Source organism: Mesocricetus auratus, unplaced genomic scaffold (assembly GCF_017639785.1).
Source record: "Mesocricetus auratus isolate SY011 unplaced genomic scaffold, BCM_Maur_2.0 Super-Scaffold_6731, whole genome shotgun sequence".
NCBI lineage: Eukaryota > Metazoa > Chordata > Mammalia > Rodentia > Cricetidae > Mesocricetus > Mesocricetus auratus.
This window is the reverse complement of record NW_024429185.1, coordinates 3,572,246-3,597,151: the sequence shown is the minus strand read 5'-3', so window position 1 is coordinate 3,597,151 and position 24,906 is coordinate 3,572,246. Positions and strand designations below refer to the sequence as shown.

Here is a 24,906-nt window from a genome sequence, read left to right as displayed (position 1 = left end):
GTATTTAAAAATATGTTAGGAAAGTTTAATTTTCAGGTCAAACTCAACACAAACCAAAGAAAATTCCACCCAATATTGAAGAGCAAAAGTGATTCTAAAGCTACATTCCATGTGGAAAAAACAGAATTCTCAATAGGATTAAGAAGAAATGTACACATTTTGACACAAGGTACATTTGTTCTTACCACAAATCGATAACATGAATGTGTACAATATTTGTAACAGAAAAAGGGTATAGAGAGAAAAAGCCAAGAACAAAATTACAAAAAGATAGTCAAAGTTTTGTCAAAAGACCTAAGGACTCAGCCAGGAAAACTGTGAACTTGACCAATGCTACCTATGATTGTAGGGTATAGAAATGAAATAAACACAGACTTCACAAGTCCTGAAAAATAACTCAAAGTGACCCTTAAAATGTTAAATTTTTGATTCTCCAGCGCCTACTGATCTCTCTTGCGAATAGAGAGGCCCCTAGAGCTTGCTCGGGAAATAGATGTCATTAGGAAAGGTGGCTATGGCACTGCCTCCCCTCATTCCTCTTTGTGTCTCAGACAAACCCAAATCGGAGTTGAAGAATAATCTAAGCCCTGCTTCCTGCCATGTGCATTATGTCACAAGATGTAGAGTCTGGCCTGTCTAACATCCCAAAACCATGCACACCCGAGACCTCTGTAGGTCAGAAATTCCTTTGATTCCTCCAGAATTGAAGTTTCGTGATTCATGCCATTGTGGCTGGTAGTAAAGGAAAGTTAAAAGCACTGTAGGAGGGCAGTGTTGGTGCATAACTTTAATCCCATCACTCAGGAAGCAGAGGCAGGTGATCTCTGTGAGTTCAAAGCCACCCTGGGCCACAGAGTGAGTTCCAGGACAGCCAAGACTGTTTCACCATGAAACCCTGTCTTGAAAAATCTAAACAACAACAACATAAAAAAAATAAACATTCTAATCAACTATTTCTAAGGATGGTCCCCATTACCTCCTTTCTACAAGTTTCCAGACTACTTGTAAAATTCATTCCACAAAACTGAATGTGGGACTCAAAGGTCACAATTTGTAGACACCGGACTTTCAGTTTTTAAGGGTCTTCCCACTGCACACCAGAAGCAATCAATGCCTGTGTGCACACAGGACACCGGTACTGTATGACCATAGCTCCCATGGCCTTGCATCAGGAAGATCACTGCCCCAAGGAATACACACACACTCAGGAAGGCTTGGAGGCCAAAGCCACTCCTCAGATCACCACATGCACCATTGGAAGCACAGACTGGATCATGATCCATGCAACTTCCAGCTGATCTGACAGCTTGACCAATATGCTCCTCCTGCTCAGAAGGCAGTGCCCCCAAATCACCAAGACATGGTTTATGGTCTCACTCACATGTCCCTAGAGCTGCATCAAAAACTCTACAAAGAACCCACAGTCTGTCTCCCACTGAAGCTCCTGAGTGCTAGGCCTGCCCAGAGTCCCTCAATAACTAGAATCACCCGGCTCAGCCTGTAGTTGGGGTTCCCATAGAGCTTTGCAGCTGCCTTCATTCCAGAGAAGAGCACTTGGCCTGTGATCTGCCTTTTGTGACTGTCACCTTTTGCGTCTGCTACCTTCAGTCTGAAGTATGTAAATCCTATCTGAGTGCCTCCTGAAAGGTTCAAAGCCTCTCCCAAACTTAGTTGAGTGGGAAATGGGAAAAACCAAGATGTCTCATGACTGAGAAATGCTTTGACATTTGTCTCCATTGTGGAGCTTCAAATAAGAGGTTTTGGTGGGCAGAAATTGATGGCTAAGATGGAAATCGTTTAACAATTTTAAAAGACATTAGTGAAGCTACAGTCAGCCAGTTCACCAGAAGCTGACTCCACCGTGGCTGCAAAAACTAAAATTCATCCCAGAAGGACCCTGTTTCTTCCATGGACCCCCATGAAACCAAACACCACATGGGCTCGACATCTCTTACTGAATAAGAAGAGATCAAATGGCGAAGCCAGGAGCGGCCTTCCCAGCTCTGCCCTTCCACCCTAGGGTCACACAGAGCCCCAGACTGGGAAATTTGTATTTTAGTAGAAATCCTTCCAGTATCTCCTAGCACTTCCTTTTCCAAGGGAAAGACTCCTTTGTGGAACATTCCATTACACATTCACTATCCAGTGCAGCCAACCCTTTGCTTCATAACTGGGAAATCTGCAACACGGGTCACATTCAAACAGTAACTGTTACTGCTGTGTAACTGATGTTAAAGCCGAACAGGCTATGAAATAGAAAACAATGGGGAGTTTATGGGAAGGCTTTAGGGTTAGGAAAGAGATGGTAGAAATTATATAATTATATACCAAAAAGTTAGTTTAAAAATTGAATCAGGCTTTATGGCCACGTGCTCCAGAGACCAGAGATTTATATTAGAGCACAGCAATTGTTACTCACACTGCTTCTCTGATTGTACATATTCAACCAGTAAAATAACATCTGTGTAGGACAGGACCACAGCATCTTACCCAGCTCTGTTTGGGATGGACTAGTGTAAACTGAGTGATCCAGTTCATGAAAGTTCAGCTGTTTATCCAGATGATTGCAAATAGACTGTGGGAGCCAGTTCTACATGGAGGTGTGCTCCCTCAGCCTGGACACATGGGGGAGGGCCTAGGCCCTGCCAGAATGATATGACAGACATTGGAGATCTCACATGGAGTGTCTCACCCTCCCTGGGGACAGAGGGACGATGGGATGAAGTGTTGGGGGGGCTGGTGGTGTGGGAGGAGGAGAGGAGAGGGAATTGGGATTGACATGTGAAGCAAATTTGTTCCAAATTTAAATTTTAAAGTGGGGGGAAAGTTTACTATGTCTTCTCAGGAAGAACACATTTCACACACGTAAAACTTTAATGAACAGAAATCTCTTTCATAACAGTGTGCTTCCAGCTGTGGATAATGCTGCAAGAGGAGCCAGGCAAGAATACATTGTACATTCCATATGTGCTGTTATCCTTAAGGTTCAGGCCCAGGTTGTACTTTAAAGAATTTCAATAGGGACCGAGACTGCAAGTCTAGCCACCTAGGCAGATAGAGATTTACAGAGCAAATTCACCTTTTAGATCACAGGTAAACAGATCATAGCATATGATCTAAAAATACATTTAAAATGTATCTATGCCACAATTCTCACACATAGAAAGGGACAGAGAACACAAATTTAAAAGATCAGAAAAGTCACCTATCAACACGGTGGATGCTGATCTTGAACAAATAGCATTTCTGAGCTATTCCAACCTCAGAATAAGCCTGCTTTGGTCTCTGAACATGCTGGCTCAGAGGAAATCTACATTGTTCCCATGCAGGACGAGACAGAGTTGAGTTTACATGGCCTTGCCTGTTGACTGTCTCAAGACTGACATTACTGTATACAGGTGGTACTTGCGGAGGCCAGAAGAGGGCATCAGATTCCTTGGAGCAGGAGATAGTGAGCAATAGAACCTATGTCCTCTAACAATGTCCAGGGCTCTTTGGTGAGAAGCCATCTCTCTCTCTCTAGCTGCTTTGCTTGTTTGCTTGCTTGCCTGCTTGAGACAGTTTCTCTGTGTAACAGCCATGGCTATCCTTGAGCTCAATTTGTAGACCAGGCTATCTTCCAACTCAGAGATTCACCTGCTTCAGACTCCTGAATGCTAGGATTAAAGATACGAGCCACCCCTCCCCCCCCGGCTTCTAGATGCTTTAATTTAAAATGTATTTTAATACATTGTGATTAAAATATACTACATCACTTTCTCCCTTCCTTGGACTCTCTCCCTCCATTTCCAAATTATTTCCTTGTAATTCTTTCCTTGTCCAATGTGTGTGAATACGAATGCACAAATAAATGAATAAAACCTGCTGATCCCATTTCTGTTGGCTGTGTGTATATTGATTCACAGCTGAACACACTGAACTGGATAAGTATTTAAGGATCTCATGTCTGCCTTAGGCTAATTCTCCCACATTCAGGAGAAATATAGTCATCAATGAACAAAAAGATTCTGAACCTGAAATAACCTGGAATGCCTTAGACAGGAAACATTTTCTAAACAGAAAACCTGGAGTGTAAATACCACAGCTGACACGTTCTGGAGCCATAGCCCTAAAAATCCGGAAGTAGGGTGAAGACTACAGATACTGGACTGAGCCAATCACAGTCTCCCTTGGATCTGTTGGTCTCACATTGGCCATTTTCACCTTGGGTGACTTTGCAATTCTCAAATTCCTGCCTCCACTTTATAAGTATCATAATTAAAGTCCTATGCCACCAGTTCTGGCCTCAACTTTATTTAGAATGATGGGCTGACCAGAAATACAGGGGTGGTTCAATATAGGAAAAATCTATTAATGTAATCCACCATCTAAACAAACTAAAAGAAAAAAAACTACATGATCATCTCATTAGATGCTGAAAAGTCTTTGACAAAATACAATGCACCTTCATGATAAAAGTCTTGGAGAAATCAGGCATACAAGGAACATACTAAACATACTAAAAGCATAGTACAGCAAGTCAACCTCCAACATCAAATTAAACAGAGAGAAACTCAAAACAATTCCACAAAAATCAGGAACAGGCTGGGCGTTGGTGGCGCATGCCTATAATCCCAGCACTCGGGAGGCAGAGGCAGGTGGATCTCTGTGAGTTCGAGGCCAGCCTGATCTACAAAGTGAGTTCCAGGACAGCCTCCAAAGCCACAGAGAAAACCTGTCTCGAAAAACCAAAAAAAAAAAATCAGGAACAGGAGAAGGCTGTCCATTCTCTCCATAGCTATTCAATATTGTACTTGAAGTTTTGCTAAAGTGATAAGAAAATTAAAGAAGATAAAGGGGATACAAATTGCAAAGTAAAATTCAAAGCATCATTATTCACACATGATATGATAGTATATATAAGTGACCCCAAAACTTCTGTCAGGGAACTCCTATAGCTGATAAACACCTTCAGTGAAGTGGCTGCATACAAGATTAACTGAAAAACAAAATCAGTATCTCTCCTATATACAAACAAGGAATGGGCTGAGAAAGAAATTAAGGAAACAACAACTTACACAAATATAAACCGTAAAATGTCTTGGGATAACGCTAACCAAAGAAAAACATCTAACCTACAAGAACATCACACCTTTGAAGAAAGAAATCAGAGAAGCTATTAGAAGATGGAAAGATCCCCCATGCTCATGGTTCAGTAGGATTAACACACTAAAAATGTTCATTTTATCAAAAGTAATCTACACACTCAATGCAATCACCATCAAAAGTAATACATAATTAAATATAGACTATAGATAGTTACTTATAATAGTCAGAACTTAAGTAAGTTAGGTTTTCTAGATATACAGAAATATATTTGACATAAACAGTCTTCAAACCTTCAAAGACCTTCAGAAAATGGCATTTAAAATGGTTTAGGGTTTTTCTTGACAATGAGAAATGTCTGCTCCTGGCAGCACCAATTACGTCTGAGAGGAAGATGGGCATCGAAGAAACTTGTTATGGAGTTTGCTTTCAACATGGCAAGATTATCCATTTGGGAAAGAAACTGCTCTTGCCTGTACTGCTTGACTGTTGTTGTATAATCTGGACATGCAGGACCCACAGGAAAGTGACTGCTGAACTCAGTCTTACAGGGTTCCTGCTTCATGGAAGAGTCTACAAGACTTTCTACAGGACACAGAGAAATGACTGACAGACTGCCAATGCAGATGGACAGTTTGTAATTTCCTGCTTTGCTGAGAAATCTTCTGGACACATTGTGGCCTATGGGCTGAAGATGAATGTCCCAAGATTACAGAGGAACTTCGGGTGACTGTCCAGGCAGTAAGATATCTCTGTCAATCCTAGTGTTTATATATCATCCTTCTGTGGTCTTTGATGGAGTTGAAGACAGATAGTTATAATTATAGTTTTCCTTAGTTATGATAAAAGATAAGCTACATATAGAACTTTGGACTCACAAGGATGGGATGGATGATATTTTCTTTAAATCTTGCTAAAATATTGTAACTATGTTCTTATTTGATAACTGTTCTGTTATATACAATTTGACTGTGTTAAAGTTAAGACCTTTCTTTTTGTTTAAACAGAAAAGAGGAGATGTTGGGGAAGTCCTGTTATTTGTCAATAAAGCATTGCTGGCCAATAGGAATCTAGATAGGTGGGACTAAGAGTCCAGGAGGACTCTGGGAAGGAGAAACACAGGAGAGTCGAGATGTAACGCCATGGGGTAGAAAGCCCGGAAACTTCTCCGGTAAGAGACATACTTAGATTAACAATTATGGGGTAATTGCTTAAGTCAGAGCTACCCAGTAAGAAACAAGCAAGGCCAAGAGCTTCATAATTAATATAGCCTCCTGTGTGTTTATTTGGGACTGATGCGGCTCTAGAACCAGGCTGGCGGGAAGGCTTCTCTCAAGGAAAAAGCCTCCCTTTACACACAATTCTTTACAGACCTTGAAAAAACAATACTCAACTACACGTGGAAAAAATAATAAAATCTAGGATAGCTAAAATAATGCTGTACTCCACTACAGAGTTACAGTAATTAACCAGCATTAAAGCAGGCAGGTGGATGAATGGAATACAATTGATGACCCTGATCCACAGACCTAAGGACACTGAGTTTTTGACAAAGACACCACAAACTGCCCTGGCACAACTGGATACTGGCATACAGAAGAATGCAAGTAGAGCTATATCTCTTACCCTGAACAAAACTCAAGTCCAAGAGGATCAAAGACCTCAACATAAATCCATTTACACAGAAACTGATAAAGTGGGAAGTAACCTTGAACACACTGGCCCAGGAGACAAATTCCTGGATAGGACACCAGTAGCACATACACTCAGATTGACAATTAATAAATGGGACATCCTGACACTGAAAGGCAAAGGATACTGTCAGTAAGACAAAATAAGACATATATAGAATGGCACTAGATCTTCACCAACCCTATATATGCCAGAGGACTGACCTCCAAAATATATAAAGAACTCAAGAAATTAGATATAAAACCAAATAATAAAATTAAAAATGGGGTACAGATCTAAACAGAAAATTCTCAACATAAGAATTTTACACAATGGAGTACTATTCAGCAGAAAAAAACAATGGAATCCTGAGATTTGCAGGCAAATGGATGACACTAGAAGAAACCATCCTGAGTGAGGTAACCCAGTCACAAAAAGAGAAACATGGCATGTACTCTCTCATATATGGATTTTAGACATAGATCTGGGGAGTGCCAGCCTACAATACCATGGCCAGAGAGTTTCTGGGAAACAGAAACTTCATTCAGTGGCTGATGGAAGAAGAGGCACACTCCCTTGGTTAAGTACTGAGCTGAACTCAAGAAAGCCAGTAACAGAGAGGGAGGACTGATGACCAAAGGGATTAAGACTGGGCTGGTTTAACCCCCCAGAAACAGCTAACCTGACAAAGGTTAACTCTTGAATCCCAGGCATCAGCCTGGGAATTCAGCATGGGACTGATCAAGACCCCCTGAATGTGGGTGTCAGTGAGGAGGCCTAGGTAATCTATTGAGCCTTGGGCAGCAGATCAGTACTCATCCCGAGTATACACAAGGACTTTGGACTCCCATCCAACAATGTGAGGTGCACTCTCACCCTGAACTCTTTGGGGAGGGTCTAGGCCCTGCCCTGTATGAAATGACAGACTATGGACACCTCCATGGAGGGCCTCACCCTCCCTGGGGAAATGAGGGGATAATGGGGGGGGGGGTTGGGGGAAGGCACGGGAGGAGGGGAGGGAAAGGGAGAGTGACCTGGAACTGACGTGTGAAGCAACCTTGTTTCTTATCTAAATTTAAACTGAAAAATAAATTTAAAAAAAAAGAATTTCAAATGGCTGAGACACACTTAAAAAACTGTTAAACATCCTTAACCATCAGGGAAATGCAAATCAAAATCCCTCTGAGATACCTACCATCTTACAACTATCAGAATAGCTAAGATCAAAACACTAATTGTCCCAGTCCAGCCTGGACGAAACTCGGAGCAGAGACCCGTGAGGAATGAAAATAGAGGGGCAGGAGGCGTGAGAGGAAAGACCACAGACAGGGTTCTGATCAAGAGGCAATTTTAGTTTCTGCTGGGCTAGCTATGTAGTCAGTTGAGCAGGTTTGGAGAGGGTAGGTTTTGGGGGTAGTTGGCATGGAGCTGCAAGGAAGACCACAGGAGAAGGATGTCTGGCAGGGTGCAAACGGTGCAGGAGGGGTTGCCTTGGTAACTGTGCCTTGTGGCTAGCCTAAAGGGTATGTTTAGCCTCTGGGGTTGAGCATGATAGGGGAGGTTTGTTTCTTGTTAAGGGCAACTATAAGGTTTCTAGGAACTGGCTGTATAACTGTTCTAATTAGCTTGGTCCTGTGGCCAGAGTTCTGTATGTCCTAGGTGGCAATCTGAGACTGGCTTCCAACAACTAATGACAGCTTATGCTAGAGACGATGCAGAAAAAGGAAAACACTGCTTCCCTGCTGGTGGAAATGCAAACTTGTACAGCCACTTGGAAGTAAGTATGGAGGTCTCAGAAAATTGGGAGTCAATATACCACAAGACACAGCTATACTGCTCTTGGGCATATGCCCAAAGATTATTCAGTCATTCAACAAGAGCACCTGCTCAACTATGTTCGCAGCAGCATTACTCATAATAGCAAGAAACTGGAAACAACATAGATGCCCTTTAACCAAAGAATGGATGAAGAAACTGTGGTACATTTACACAATTTTGTATTATTCAGCTTTTAAAAACAGTGAGAAACTGAAAATTTGAAGGCAAACTGAACTAGAAAGAAATCATCCCAATTGGGTAATCCAGACCCAGAAAGACACACATGCACTCATTCATAAATGGACATTAGTTCTAAAGGAAAACCATGATACACACACTCCATAGTCCTAGAGAGGCTAAGTAAAAAGGAGGGCACAAGGGGACTCGCATGGAAGGGAAGGAGAAACAGAAGAGACATCCTGGCTAGACTGGGGGATGACTGGAATGAGAACCTGTGGCAGCCTGAGGGAGTAGATGGAGCAGAAAAGCAATGAAAGAGGCATCTTGAACCCGGGCCTTTTGGTGTGAGATAGAAATCTGGTACGAGGGAAACTTTGACAAATCTACAGGGATGGTCCCCGCTAAGATTCCTGGAAATAGTGCATAGGTAGAATGAACTGGCCATATATTGTAATCAGATTGGTAACTACCCTAATTGTCACCAGAGAACCTTTATCCAGTTACTAATGGAAACAGATACAGAGATCCACAGCCAAGCACTGATCGGAGGTCAGTGAATCTTCTTGAAGAGAAGGAAGGATTGTATGAGCCAGGACAGTCAAGGTCATCACAAGAAAACACACAGAAACAACTAACCTAACTAAAAGGAAACCACAGAATCTGGACCAACAGCTAGGGAACCTGCATGAGACCAACTTCTACATTGTGTGACAGTTGTGTAGCTTGATCTATTTGTGGGACTCCTAGTGGTGGAAGTGGGATCTGTACCTAACACTTTGTGTGGCTTCCAGGAACCTATTTCAGATAGTAGGTTGCCTTGCCCAGCCTTAACACAAATGGAGGAAATTGGTCCTACCTCAACTTGGCATGCCATGCTTTGTGGACACCCATGGGAGCCCTGCCCCTTTCTGAACAGAAACAGAGGAGTGGTTAGGAGTCAGGGAGGTAGGAGGTGGATGGCAGGAGAGGAAGGAAGGAAAACTGCAGTCAGGACATAAAAGAAATGAATGAATTTAATTACTAAAAAAGAATGATAAGGTTAGTAGGATGAGCAATTACACTTTACTGTGCTCAAAAACCACTTGTCTCTGTGACCCTGGGTTTCATCATCTGTGGAATAAGGACAGAATTCTGCCCAGATCCCTCGATGAGTTACAACGGACTCAATGATAAACAAAGCCCATTATTGTCCATAGTTGGAAGACAGTGGACTTAAAGCAGGAGGGCTGTATATTATGGGAGCTTTCTTCTGTTACTCCCAAAGCCTGTGTCCTGGATACACTAATAAGCAAGGCTCAGCGACTCATCCTTATTATACTAAATAAAAGAACCAATTTACTCAGTGGTGATGTGGCTACCTATAACGCAGGGAGGCACTCAGGAGTCAGGTGGGCAAATGTCTCTGACATTCTAACAGCCTAGTCTCTATAGTCAGTTCCAGTCCAGCCAGGGATTCATATGAGCCTATTTTTTTTTTTTTTTTTTGGTTTTTCGAGACAGGGTTTCTCTGTGGCTTTGGAGGCTGTCCTGGAACTCGCTTGGTAGTCCAGGCTGGTCTCGAACTTACAGAGATCCGCCTGCCTCTGCGTCCCGAGTGCTGGGATTAAAGGCGTGCGCCACCAACGCCCGGCCATATGAGCCTATTTTTAAAACAAAAAATGAAACAACAGAAAATGACAGGCAAATTATTAATGAAATTTAGAAGCATATTTATTCAGTTTGTCTAATCTGGAACAGTGAAAAAATATAAGATAACTAATCCATAATTGGGATCACAACAGGTTTAGATAGAAAGCAAAAGATATGCAAAACTAAGAAATCTAATGAAGCTACATACTGAATTTTTCCCAGATCTAAAAGCCTCCCTCATTCTCAGTTCTTTCTCTCCTGCTGGGTGGTCAGATAAGGAGGAAACGTTTTTCCAATAGAGACATCCTCAAGTGGAGGACTTTTGCCACAGAGAGATTTCCCAGGGAAACACAACTTCCAGATGTCTTTCTCCTCTACTTCCAAGATGGGAGCTCTAGAGATAAAACCCAGGGAGTTGCTTGGGTTTAAAACTTATTTATGTATTTGGTGGTGTGGGAGTTTGTACATGGCACAGCCCAAGTATAGAAATAAGAAAAAACTTGTAGGAGTCGTATGGGGCTCTCAGTTTTAGAACTCAGGACATCAGGTTTAGTAGCAACCACCTTTACCCACTGAGAAAAATTCTCTAAGACTCAATTGTGGGTCTGAGAAAGTGTTATAAACAGGTATTTAGTCCTCATAGTAAACTAATACATTCCATAAATAGATAAATTAATAAAAGATAGTGGTATATCACTTTCATTTACAAATAGGATTTATTATTCAAATTGTCCTGTTTTACTCTCCTTAGATGAAATTAAGTTTACAATCAGAAAAGAAGGTAACATTTACAGATGTAAAGTTTCACCTAATCTTCTTTGAGCATGTCTAAGGTGGCCCACTAGGAAGCATCTGCAGTGTGCAAGGCTGGTAACCTCACCTTGATCACCGTATGAAAATGGACAAAACTAGATCCCACAAAGGTGTCTTCCGGGCTCCACATAGCTATCATGACCAAAAACCCATAATCAAATTACACACACACAGACACAACAGAAATGATTTTATAAAAAATACATCTCAGGTGGTAGTAGTACAAAACTTTAATCCCAGCCCTCGAGAGGCAGAGGTAGGCAGACCTCTGTGCATTTGAGGCCAATATGGTCTACATAGTGAGTTCCAGGACAGCAACACTGTTGCACAGAGAAACCCTGTCTTAAAATAAACAAACAAAACAAAAAAAAACAAAACATAAATTTCATTGCTGTAACAGGTTCCATCTCTAGATAATTCCCTTAGAAGGCAGTACTTCAACATGTCATGTCAAATAGGTAACTAATAGTGACATAAGACACAGGGAATTTCAAAAGCTATTTACATATCCATAGCACATCAAGCTATGTTGAGAAATATGCATTTGATTGCTGATTATCCTACTTTATTCCATCTTTACCTGATAGATGAAAATGCTGCTTTGGATACATACGATTTCTTTTTACATTTTTTTTTACATTCTCATCCATTAACATTATTGACAAAAGAGCAAACAATAGGGTGCTTCATTTACCCTTGAACACCTTATGAGGATCATGTGTTCAATTGTATCCCTGATTAATTACTGACACCCAGGCCAGGCTGGATAACAAACAACCATGTCTCAAGGAAATTTGTCAAAATAGGCAAAACAAACCCAGGAACAACAGCCACACTCTTTCACAGACACACTTACATGAAAAGTATGCTCACACTCTGCATGGTATTTAAATGAACAATGGACCACATAGATGCTGAGCAACACATTCTATTCATTGCAAAAGAAACATACCTACCACTAAGTGAAAGCAAGTAGAAGATGAACAGAAGCCACAAAAGAAAATTAGGACTATAAAATAAATTACACTAACTTAATTGGCCAAGCACATGACACACATTAACAACTATCCCAAATATTGTAAAAGAGAAATCATAATGCTGTGATCTCGACCATCAGCCTGAGTAAACATAGTAAATTATTTACTTACTACGAGGCTACAATGAAAGACAAGAAACAAGATTTCTTTTCTTGAAAGGTATGACAAGTCTAAAGTCTTTACAAAATCGTTTACATGAATAGGGTTTCTATATTTCCTGATATCAAGACATTATTAAAAAGCTTTATAATATTTCCAGGGCTAGAGATATGGCAGAGCAGTTAGTTATAACAAGTTTATTCCCAGGAACAAGGTCAGCTTTTTGACAACTTTCTACAATTCCTGCTATAACAAGATCCAAAGGTCTAACCTCCTTGGATACTAGCATGCCCATGCACATACCCACGCAAAGACACACTGACATCGCATAATTAAGCTTAAATCATATCTTTAAACAAATTTTCACTCCCAAATGTTTTTCCTTGTGTAAGCATGCACACCTGTAACACAGATGTTGAGGTATTTAAATGCTTACAGAGGTATTCTTCATCTGGAATGGGTTTATGTACAAAACACAAGTATGTGGGCTTCAAGGAAGAGCAATCAGTCCTTCTCAATTGGTGGTATCAGTTGGGAAGACTTAGATGCTGCTCTGCTGGAACAAATGCGTCACTGGGGGTGGCCTGAGAGTTTGCATCACACACCATTTCCAGTTGTCACTCTCTGCTTCATGCTGAAGGATGAGGATGTGAGTTCTTAGTGTCCTGCTTTAGGGGCTGTGTCGACACCTGTTGCCATGCCACTTACATGGTGACCTTGCATTGCTCTGGACCATGAGCCAAACTAAACTCTTTCATGAGGTGACTTGGACATCTTTTATCACAGCAAGAGATAAGGCACTAAAACAAATTCATAAAGTTTTAATCCCCGATGAATTATTTCATATAACTGAAGAAAATCGGGAAATCCACAAGGGTTACCTTCTCTTTTAAATTCATAGAGCTTTTGTCCATATTAGTTTGGAGGTACAAATAATAAGAGGGACATTGTAATGCTTGAACAGATGGTGGACACTTGTCAGATTTTTTTTTCTCCAGAATAAATAATCTTGTGCAACTGGATGTTAAGTAGGCTAAACAACTTACCACATCCTTGAAGCTCAGGTTGCCTTCAGTATGAGTTTTTTGAGGCCCTCAAATGCTACTCTGACAGACAAAGGCATTAACATATCAATGACACAATAAAAGATTTTGTCTGGCATAAAGACAAGGAAGTAAAAAACTTTACCATAATCACTGAAATTACAGGGTTTTCCTGTAGTATGATTTTTTTCTCATAGTTTTGAAAACTGATATGTGCCGTATAGCGTTGATTATATCTGCTGGGATTCTCTCCAATGTTTTCTTCTATGTATTCGAAGATAACTGTGCTTTGCAAAGGTTTCAACACACTGATTACATTTGTAAGGTTTCTCTCCAGTATGTATTTTTTTATGTATTTGGAGACTACCGAGATAGGCAAAGTCTTTCCCGCATTCATCACACGCATAAGGTTTCTCTCGAGTATGTGTTCTTTTATGTAGTTTAAGCTGTCCATTACTTGAAAAAGCTCTACCACATTCAGTACATTCGTAGGGTTTCTCTCCTGTATGTGTTCTGATATGTATTTGGAGATGACTTTGTTGTGAAAAGGCTTTACCACATTGACTGCATTCATATGGTCTCTCTCCAGTATGAGTTCTTTTATGAGCTTGAAGATGATTGTGACGTGCATATGTTTTATCACACTGATCACATTTATAGGGTTTCTCTCTAGTGTGTGTTCTTTTATGTATCCGAATATAACTCTGGTGTGCATAAGTTTTACCACATATATTACATTCATAGGCTCTCACTCCAGTATGTATTATTTCATGCATTCGGAGATTACTTTGCTCTGAAAAGACTCTACCACATTGATTACATTTGTGAGGTTTCTCACCAGTATGAGTTCGTTCATGTATTTGAAGATGACTATAACGTGCAAAGGCTTTACCACATTTATTGCATTCATAGGGTTTCTCTCCAGTATGTGTTCTGATATGGATTTGGAGATTGAAGTGCTGTGAAAAGGCTTTCCCACAATGATTACATTCATAAGGTTTCTCACCAGTATGTGTTCTCTTATGTTTTCTAAGCAGAAAAGCACAAGAGAAGGCTTTCCCACATTGATTACACTCATAAGGTTTCTCTCCAGTATGCGTTCTTTTATGTATTTGAAGACTACTTTGGCATGTAAAAGCTTTACCACATTGATCACATTCACAGGTTTTCTTTCTAATACGAACTCCTTTACGTCTTTGAAGATGCCTGGGATATGAAAAGACGTTAACACATTGAGTATATTCAGAGGGATTCTCTCCAAAGTGACTTCTTTTGTACCTGCAAATATATTTGGTACATGTAAAAGCATTCATTACACTGATGAATCTGTGTATCTGATGAATTCATTTTACAATTGGGTATAATTGTAAAGAGGACTCAGATTTTTTTTTCATTTTTTTTCAATTAGCAACAAGCTTGCTTCACCTGTCATTTCCAGCTCCTTCTCCCTCCCCTCCAACCGCGTTCCCCAACTTGCCCCCCCAATCCCTCACCCAATAACCTCTCCATTCCCAAGGGAGTCTATCCAGAGTCTGTCATATCTTTAAAGGCATGGGCCTAGGCCCTTGAGGGATGAGATCTTAAAATTTACATGATGGTGTTCCCCTTCATTGAAGGTTGTTCATTTTGTGTTTTTAATGATGCCTGTGATAAGACCCTTTATTACATAGCTCATTTACTGCATCTTTTTTTAAAATGAGATTTTTTTCACATACTTGAAGAAACCTCCAAGAACTCCATACTTGCTGAATTCATAAATTTTCCTAAAGTATGGATCAAACTACATTTTCAAAGTGAACCAGGACAAACAGAAGTATTTACACATTCCAATACTCATAGGGCTTTTCTGACTGTGTGTGGTTGTTTGTTCGTATATTCCCGATAAGTTGAGAAAAAAATTAATTGTAAACTTGTGTAAGGTTCAACAAATCTGTTCAACATAAAGACTAGTATATATATTCTCATTTTTCTGAAAGAGAGAGGTATGTTGTTTCTCTCCATGTTCCTATCTTCATAATATTTGTACCCAGAGTGACATATAATAAATCTATTAAAGAAAGATTAACGAAAAGCTCCCACATTTCACTCACATAGATTGACTCTCTGTTCCTCATAGACACTTGATATAGGAATTAAAGCTTCTCCATGACAACCTTCTCGACTCTCAGAAACTGGATATCTCCTTAAATTTAGCAAAGTCACTACAAATATATGAGTAACACTAGCTTTACTATTGACTATTTGCTTATTAGAAGATTTTGGACATAATCTTATCACCTATTCAATGTATAGAACTCTTGTGATGTCTAAGCTGTATGAAACAAAAAGGACTTGGAGATCTACAGCATAGCACTCATGGAGCTGTGATTCAAATGATGATAACAGTTAATGCATTGTTTCCTTATCTTCTGTCTTAGAGAAATGGCTTGTGAAGACAAATCACCTATCTGACACTGAGATACACGAATATGTGAGAATTTAATAATCAATACACTATAACCTGTCCTTATTTACACTGTTGCTTTTCTTAAAAACTTCCAGGAATATTTATAACAGCTTGCACATGAAAATTACCTTCCATGTCTTCGAGAAGTTTGGCAATGTTCTTCAATATTATGATCTTTGCAATTGTTACCTAAAACATAGAACAAAAAAATGTATGATATATTATTAGAAATTGTGCAAAACGCAGGTTACAGTCTTCAGTTAACCGTAAAACCATGCCTGATTTATTCACCTTATTGTTCCTTTCTCAATCAAAATTCTAGAAGAGGATCAATAACCAAGAAGAGTTGCCCCTTTATTTTGAAACATGAGGTAAAATTCAGTCTTACCTATAACAGTAAGGTTCCAGTAAGTCTCCAACATCACATCTTTGTAGAGATTCTTCTGGGAAGGATTCAGCAAAGCCCATTCTCCCCGAGAAAAGTCGATATGCACGTCATCATACGTCACTGCATTCTAAAATATCCCATACAAGAGTACAACAGAAAGTGTGATAGTGATAACATTGTAAATGTATAATTCTTTGACAATATAGTCATAGAATTCTTGTGCTTCCCACACTTCTTTCATGACCAACCTTCTAATGTAATCACCACATCACTCTAGAAGAAAACTAAATAGGCAGTTCACCTCTGCCATTTATTCACCCTTCGAATAGGATATAGCCTTCAAAGAGAAATTCCAACTAACAGACATAAAAAGAGACAGGCAAACAGATCACTGGTACTGAATACCCAGCAGAGAAATTGTATGAAGAATTACAAACTACAAAGAAGATGGGAAAGCCAGGTGTACTGGTTCATGACTTTAATACCAGCATTCAAGAGGCAGACACAGGTGTATCTCATTGAGTTGGATGCCAGCCTGGTCTATGCTGTAAGTTCCAGGAGTGCCAGAAGTATATATTAATAAGGTAGAGAGAATTTAGAGGTTTATATTGAAGTTTCTACAAAGAGTTACACATTCACTCCAGTTCAGTATTCATCTTCCAGAAACCTGAAGTTTTCCCATCTAAACTACAACATTAATAAGATCTTACTATGAGGGAATGCATGTTTAACCATTTACAAATGGACAGATGAAAACACTGGCAATGTACATGTTGATCATACATGAGCATCATACTGCAGAAGAGGTAGCTCAGCAGTTAGCAGCTCTTGCTGGTTTTGCAGATAGGTGCTCTCAATTGCCAGTAATTACATGGGGGCTCAAAACAGTACCTCCAAGTTCAGGGGTTCTGAGGCCATCTTCCAACTACTGTGAGGAGCAGGCACACATGTGGTGCATACAGGCAAAAGACTCATATCCATTCAAAAGAATTCAAAACAAGCAATAGGTAAGAAAGTCACACACCTGCAATCCAATGACTCAGAAGGCTCAGGCAGTATTAACACCATGAATACACGCTATCCTGAGAAAGAGAACGGTACCCTCAGCCAAATTTCAAAACTCAAGATGAGGGTGACGCTTGGCACAAAAGCATATGTTTGCTATGTACAAAAACCTACATTTCAAGAAAGCCAGTAACAGAGAGCAAGGACTGATGACCTAAGGGATTAAGACTGGGCTGGTTTAACCCCCAGAAACAGCTGACCTGACAAGGGTTAGCTCTTGAATCCCAGGCTGATGCCTGGGAATCCAGCATGGGACTGATCAAGACCCCCTGAATGTGGGTGTCAGTGAGGAGGCCTAGGTAATCTATTGAGCCTTGGGCAGTAGATCAGTATTCATCCCGAGTATACACATGGACTTTGGACTCCCATCCAACAATGTGAGATGCACTCTCACCCTGAACTCTTGGGGGAGGGTCTAGGACCTTTCCTGGATGAAATGACAGACTATAGACACCCCCAAGGAGGGCCTCACTCTCCCTGGGGAAATCAGGGGATATTGGGAGGGTTGGGGGGGGCCCGTGAGGAGGGGAGGGAAACGGAGAGGGACCTGGAACTGACTTGTGAAGCAACCTTGTTTTTAATCTAAATTAAAAAAAAAAATTTAAAAAACCTACATTTCAGGTCCATCAGCCAAACAAAGAAACAAAAGAGAGAGATAGAGAGAGAAAAAAAAAAAAAAAAACAGGCATGCTGGCCCACCTTTAATCCCAGCACACAGGTGCCAGAGTCATTTGGATCTCTGAGTTCAGAGCAGCCTGGTCTACAGACCTACTTTCAGGACAGTCAGGACTACACAGAGAAACCTTGTCTTCAAAAACAGAATAACAAATTAAAAAAAAATCAGGCTAAGAAAATGGTTTATACTATTGTTTAGCAATCACTTCAACTGTATCTTATAAGACATATGATACCATCTATAATGATGGTGAAGTCATAAAAGCAGGACACAAACAGGAAATGGCCGGAGGCTAGAAATATGCAAATCCCATGCCCAATGAGGAATTTCATCCAGAAAGACTCCTCCTACTAAAGGTTCCACAAGAACCCAAAAGCCACCAAGGAGAGACAACTGTTCAAATACACATCATCCTATCTGTGAGGCTTTAATTCAATTGACTACATTCTGACCCAGGTCACTATAGGCTCATGGTCATCTCATGATGAAAATGTATTTGCTCTAACTCGACTACTGTCACAGCTACAACAGCTTCTACACTATTCAAATGTCCAAAGTCTCTTCTGATACTGAAGACAATCCCTTAAAAAAAATCAAGAAATAAATTAAACATTTCCAACATACAATGGCACCAGATATAGTCCCATTCAGAAAGAGAGGAATGTGGCTGTGTTTCAGCCCTCAACTTAGGCAGACATCACACCCCCATGTCAGGCAAACTCGGGCAAAGATTCCTTGATGGACCGGAGGCCACACCAACATCAGAAATCCAGGTAGGCTGTTCATCTTTGGGCCTCATCAATAAAAAACCATGTGGTGGAAAGAGTTGGAAAGGATCCAAATGGTTTTCTTTATGAATTTTATTCTTTCACTTTGGGTATAATTGTGGCTAATCATTCCCAAAAAGTTACTGCAAGCTCTTTGTTTATATTCATTATCTTCCCATAAGGAGGAATTTACTCATTAGTTAAAGTACTACAATTTCTGCTGAGTCCATTCCTGTCAGTTCATGAAGTCTTAATTTTTCTTTTAAAAATCAAATCAGAAATTGTTTCGATATGTTTTTAATTTTTTATTCTGTTTATGTGGTAGAAATATCCATTCTAATATGATATCTTCCCTCTTCATCAAAATCCCTGAAGGGTATTCCCTAGATAACCAGAATGCGGTCAAGCCTTGGATCCACACAGTCCACATGTGCTTCAAGTACTCTTTTCTACTCATTCTAATTCTTTTTCAGCTTTAGTCTAGTCTCCTTTTAGCATCTTTTTCAAATTTTTAAGATCATGTGCTTCTACTCCGATAAGAGTCTGTAGCTGGGAAATCTCTCCCAGCAATTTTAGAAGATCATTAAGAGTCTGATATCGACCTCTCCTCATCAGTACTTTTCGTGGTCTAATTTTCTGTAGACCTATTTTATATCCTAATTGACAGAATCTCCTCTTTGTATTTTTTTCAGGGGCAATTTGTAACCCCCATCAAGGCAAAACTTTCTTTACTTCCTCAAACATTTTTGCTAATGTCTCTGCCTTAGAACCAGAAAACAATATATCATCCATATAATGGCAATTTATACATTATGTAAAGTGTTTTCAAATTATTTCCAGCAGTTTTTGCACAAAACATTGGCACAGGGTGGGGCTATTTAACATTCACTGTGGGACAACCTTCCATTGATAACTTTTGATCAGCTGAGAATTATTGTAAGTAGGCACCATGAAGGCTAATTTTTATTCATGTCTTTTTGTAAACGTATAGTGAAGAAAAAAATCTTTTAAATCAATAAGTATAATACGCCACTCTTTAGGTATCAGAGAAGGCAAGGGTACTTCAGGCTGTCAAGAATCAATTGGCTGAATTATTTTATTGATGGCTCTCAGATCTGTAAGCATTCTCCATTTTCCAGATTTCTTTTTAAAAACAAATACAGGAGAATTCCAAGGACTGGTAGATTCTTCATTATCCAGCACTTAGCTGTTCCTGAACCAGCTTTTCTAGAGCCTCTAGCTTCTCAGAAGTCATAGGTCATTGCCCAACCTAGACAGGTCATCAGTTAGTCACTTTAAGGGTAGGGCTTTTGGTTCCTCTGTTTGGCACTTATATTCTGTTTCTGTACAGCATGGATTGTTGGTGTCTGCTTTATATAGTATCTTAAAATATATTTTCCCACAAACATGAGTTTGTTTATGGCTCATGCCTGATACTGGAGGAATGTTAATCTGGGTATTCCATGGCTACAATAGATCATAACCCCACAAATTAATGCATGATTCTGGCAGACACATCTATGCAAACTGTGGTAAAAGAAACTTCTTTAGGAAATGTTTCATCTCCATGATGATATCTTAGGCCAGGAATATTGTATTCCAGATTCTTGGTTCTGCCCCACCACGTCACAGCTATATTTGGTAAAAGAGAGAGTCAATGCACATTGGTCATAGACCAGAGATGGATGCCTCTGGAGACTCACCTGACTTCCTGATGCTTCATGTTCATCATTTGCTTTGTCATAATATACCATATGGAAAACTGGGAAACAAAACTGGAAGCTAATAACAAAGCTTACTGGACTCTTAGTTGTCCTTTTCCTTAATGAAGAAGATATAACTAGACCATGGTCATCAACCACTTGCTCCTAATTGACACTGATCAAATAAGGACAATGTCAAATCGGGCACTGGTGCCACACGCCTTTAATCCCAGCACTCCTGTGGCAGAGGATCTCTGTGAGTTCGAGGCCATCCCGTTCTAAAGAGTGAGTGGCAGGACAGCCTCTAAAACAATACAGAGAAGCTCTGTCTAGAAAAACCAAAAAAAAAAAAAAAAAAAAAAAAAAGAATGATACTGCCTTACGATGGTTTGCTTAGCTTTGAGTCCTACAGCTCCAACCCGAGACCCCACCTTTTCTACATTTCTGTTTGAAACTAGTTGCATTTCCTTTCATTTCTGAATGTGTTTTCAACTTGGTACATACCAACCCTGGAGAAAATTTAAATTTGGGAAAACACCTGTATGTCAGAGGGATCATACCAACATCCAGTGATCTACACTGTTTTGACCATTTTGTTTAATAACTGTATGCTTTAGTGCCTGAGATTTATTTTCCTGCATTTATTTCTCTATTACTAATTGGAATATTTATTGCATGCTGTCTTGTTTTCCCATTCACGTCTGAATTTACAAGCTGCTATGAAATTGTTATTAATTATTATATGTCTCCATCAGCACTGTGTGCACATCAAGAACCGGGGGATACAATATAATGAATATGTTAAAAAAAAACATGAACATATGTAAAAAACAGCTTAGGTGGGAAACCCACTACACCCAAGGCTGTACCTGATAGCCAGAACCCATTGATATCACTGAGCCCAAATAACCAGACACAGTTCTCCCTCATGACACCCACTGGACAGTATATAAGCAGGGATCTGCTCTGTACATATGGAGAGAGATCATCTTGATCTGGCCATCTGCTAGAGAATCTACCTCAGGATCCCGACCCCTGAATCCTTGACTTCTGTTAGAGACTAGACCTTACCTTCAGCTAAGGTATATCACACATGTGAGCAGCCTTGAGGAGACAAGCTTAGGGCCACAGTTGGGAATTTAGAGTGTGAACCTGTGAGATGACCATCAGCATAATAAAACATAACTTGTGTTATAATAACTAGGCATATCTATCTTCTTTCATGACGTCACTTTTCTATGATTGGTAATTAGATGTAAGTCTGCATCAAAGGGAGGAAAGGAAAACTTTTCCAAACCAAATACAAGAAAACAGAATTTTAAAGAAACATTGTATGACTCATGTTACACACCAAAAGCAACTTGTTTTGCTCTAACTGCTTTATAAGACACAAGCACTTTTGAAAACAAATTAATCCCTGCTTTTTACCCGTATGTTTGTGTGTTCAAGAGAATGTCTTCCATGTGTGTACAGGTTACACACCACAAAGGAGGGTTTCAGAACCCCTGAACCAAGAGGACCAGGTGGTCATGCACCTCCCAAAGGGGATGGTGGGAGCTGAACTCCGGTCATAGCCAAGAAGGAGATATGCTGAGCCACCTGCCCAAGCCCATGATACTTTTTATTCAATAAACTAAGTCTTTCACAGACTAACAACAACCACAAAACATAAATGAACCAAGCAAATAAATGATCACTGGGAATATGATTCATCAATGTTGAGATGCATGTGGTCAATTTGCACCATAAATTGAATAAAATCCAGAGACAATGCCCAAAAAATTATCACAGAAAAGGTCACTCTAAACACTCATAATAATCAATGGGATTATTAAAAAATAGTACACAGATTGACACAATGTGACTTCTATATTTACCACAATAATCAAGAATGTATACAAGGTTTATGTAGGAATAAAGGGGATGGACTGAAAAAGCCAAGAGAAAAGCAGGAAAATATAACCAACTTTTCAAAAGACCAAATGCAACACAGCCAGGAAATGTGGGGTCTTGATCAATCTGCCCAACTACCTATGATTCTATGTGTAAAGAAATGTATTAAACACAGACTTCCCAACTCCCACAAAATTAACTCACAGTGACCATGGGAGCCCTAACCCTTTCAGAGGAGTGGATGCCGGGGTAGAAAAGAGGAGGGGGGAGAGAACAGGAGGAGAGGTGGGAGGGGAAACTGTTTGGTATGTAAAATAAGTAAAAAACTTAAAATAAAAACAACACCGGGCCGGGGTGGTGGTGCACACCCTTAATCCCACCACTTAGGAGGCAGAGGCAGGTGGATCTCTCTGAGTTCCAGATCAGCCAGGTCTACAAGAGCAAGTTCCAGGACAGCCTCCAAAGCCACAGAGAAACCCTGTCTTAAAAAGTAAATAAATAAAAAAACAGCACCAATAATTGACTTTTTAGACTGTTAAAAATAAAAGGAAGAGCACTAGACTACACTGACATTGAAACAGAGTTGGCACTTCCCTGATGGAGAGAATGCCATTAAGACATTGTATGACTTCATCCCATTTCAAATGTTAGTGGTTGGGAGTTGTAAGTGACACAGGTTTACAGCCAATGTCCAGTGTCTCAAGTATATGAGCTGACTTAGCTGCATCAACCAGATCTGCACATATCTGCATATAGGAGTTCACTAACTGGAATGAGCCCTGAACCTTCCCCCAGTTCTGTCTGTCTCATTCACACTGAAGCATATGCTGGAAATTCCACACAAAGTCACTCACTCTGCAGCTCACTGCCTTAGCCTTCAGTCTGTGATCTAGCTATTGCCTACTCTTTTTCCCCTGCAGTGTACACTGTAACTGTTCCTCCTCTTCTGCTCTAAAGGGAAAAACCACGCTCCACACACAAACCCTTTTCCTGTCACTGCAATGGACAGTGCACTAGGTGACTCAAACTGGTCATTTTAGAATCTGCGGGACTACAGACTTGTAATCTAGGGATTTAGGGTGACTAGTCAGGGGTATAGCAAGGGCAATGCCTGTGGGGATACAGACAGGGTTTAAGTCCACCTCACTCCAATGGAGACCTTGACTCAAAACCACTTTTCAAAAGGACTGGAGATGCAGCTCTTCTAGAATGAATGCACCTTTAAGGCACTCCAGGACTTAATGTTGGCTGTGACTCTGTAATGGCCCCTTGAGCAGCATGTTCTTGAGAGGCCTGTTCTTTGATGGGGAGGTGGGCATTTAGGCTAGGTGTAAATCAGGGTTGTCTCCTTTGTTATGGGAATGTAGTTTAATAGCTGATTAATTCCAGGTAACAGACATTTACATTTTATCACACTAATCTCTAACAGGCATGGTCAGCTTACTGTCTACTTTTAGGGTATTTGGGAGTCAGCCCTCCCACAGCCAAATTCTACCTTGCATAACTCCTAAGAACTGAGAAATCCAGCAAGCTGTGAAGAGCCACGCCAATAATCCCAGCACTGGGGAGGCAGAGGCACGTGAATGAATCTCTGTGAGTTCGAGGCCAGCCTGGTCTACACAGTGAGCTCCAGGGCAGCCAGAGCTGTACAGAGAAGCCCTGTCGAAAAACAAAACAAAACAAACAAACAAAAAATGAGTCAACCCTCCTACCATCAATTCTATTGCTATCAATTCTACTCCTCTACATGAGAATTGGGCAAGTGAGTGCTACTCTGCACAGGAGACACCGTTTACAAGCTCCACAGCATTAACTCCAGAATGATCCTAAACCTGAGGGTTAACGTTAAACATGCAGAAGTTCTGGAAAATACTAGGGAGACCGGGGCTCTCCGAGTTTGGCAAATCTGCCATCCACAGTGACAACACAAGCACCGCTGGCGCGCTCATTCCACAATGACGTCAACTGCAGGGCAATTTCAAAGCGTTCCCGCTCCCAGTGCTAAGCACAGACGCAGCCCAGAGAGCACAGTTCTTCAGAGGCTGCGGCACCGGCTCAGTGAGCTGCAAGGACCGGGCAGGACCACGCCGAGCTCTCAGTCTGCCCGCTGCTCCTACCCGGCCCCGGAGGACCCAACACACCCGCTCCCGCGGCTCTGCCGGCGCTGATCCCAGCCTGGGGACAGACGCCCAGCACTCACCATGGCCGGCTCCGCCTCCCAGCCTGGGGACAGCAGCCGCGGACTCACTAAGGTGCAACTGCCTGGCTCACCAGCGCTCTAGGCACAGATCCCGGGAGCGAAATCCCAGGCGCACAACACGTGACAACTTCCGCCTTCCTGCACAATGGCTCTCAGCAAGGACCAGGCACCGAGAAAAGCCCGCCCATATCTCCATCCCCTGGAGCTCTGATTGGCTACTGCGTCCTGAGTGACAAGAAAGAGTGAGCTGAAAGACTCAGCACAGTTGTTCCCTGCTTTGACTTCCACCCCAAGTGGATCTATACCAGTTTGGATAGAGATTTGTGCCCTGTGTCCTGATGGTGTAAACCAATGGATTCAGTTTTAAAAGGAGCTGTACAGATTCCAAACAAA

The 24,906-nt window shown here is 40.8% G+C and overlaps 1 protein-coding gene across 2 annotated transcripts in view; it reads right to left on the bottom strand.

Annotated features, from left to right (window-relative positions):
- Positions 1-24,646, bottom strand: part of LOC121139131 (zinc finger protein 431-like) — a 56,831-nt gene extending 32,185 nt beyond the window's left edge. Inside the window, exons 1-4 of one of the 2 annotated variants that reach the window (XM_040742190.1) lie at positions 24,514-24,646; positions 16,210-16,336; positions 15,950-16,010; positions 10,447-14,581 (exon numbers count right to left, since the gene is read on the bottom strand). In XM_040742190.1, coding sequence (XP_040598124.1) covers positions 13,606-14,581; positions 15,950-16,010; positions 16,210-16,336; positions 24,514-24,516 — 1,167 coding nt within the window. In that variant the 5' untranslated portion in view covers positions 24,517-24,646 and the 3' untranslated portion in view covers positions 10,447-13,605. Of the gene's footprint in view, positions 14,654-15,949; positions 16,011-16,209; positions 16,337-17,233; positions 17,443-24,513 lie in introns of those variants that run through there. The other variant, XM_040742191.1, reaches the window with a different exon arrangement.
- Between the last annotated feature and the right edge of the window lie 260 nt (positions 24,647-24,906).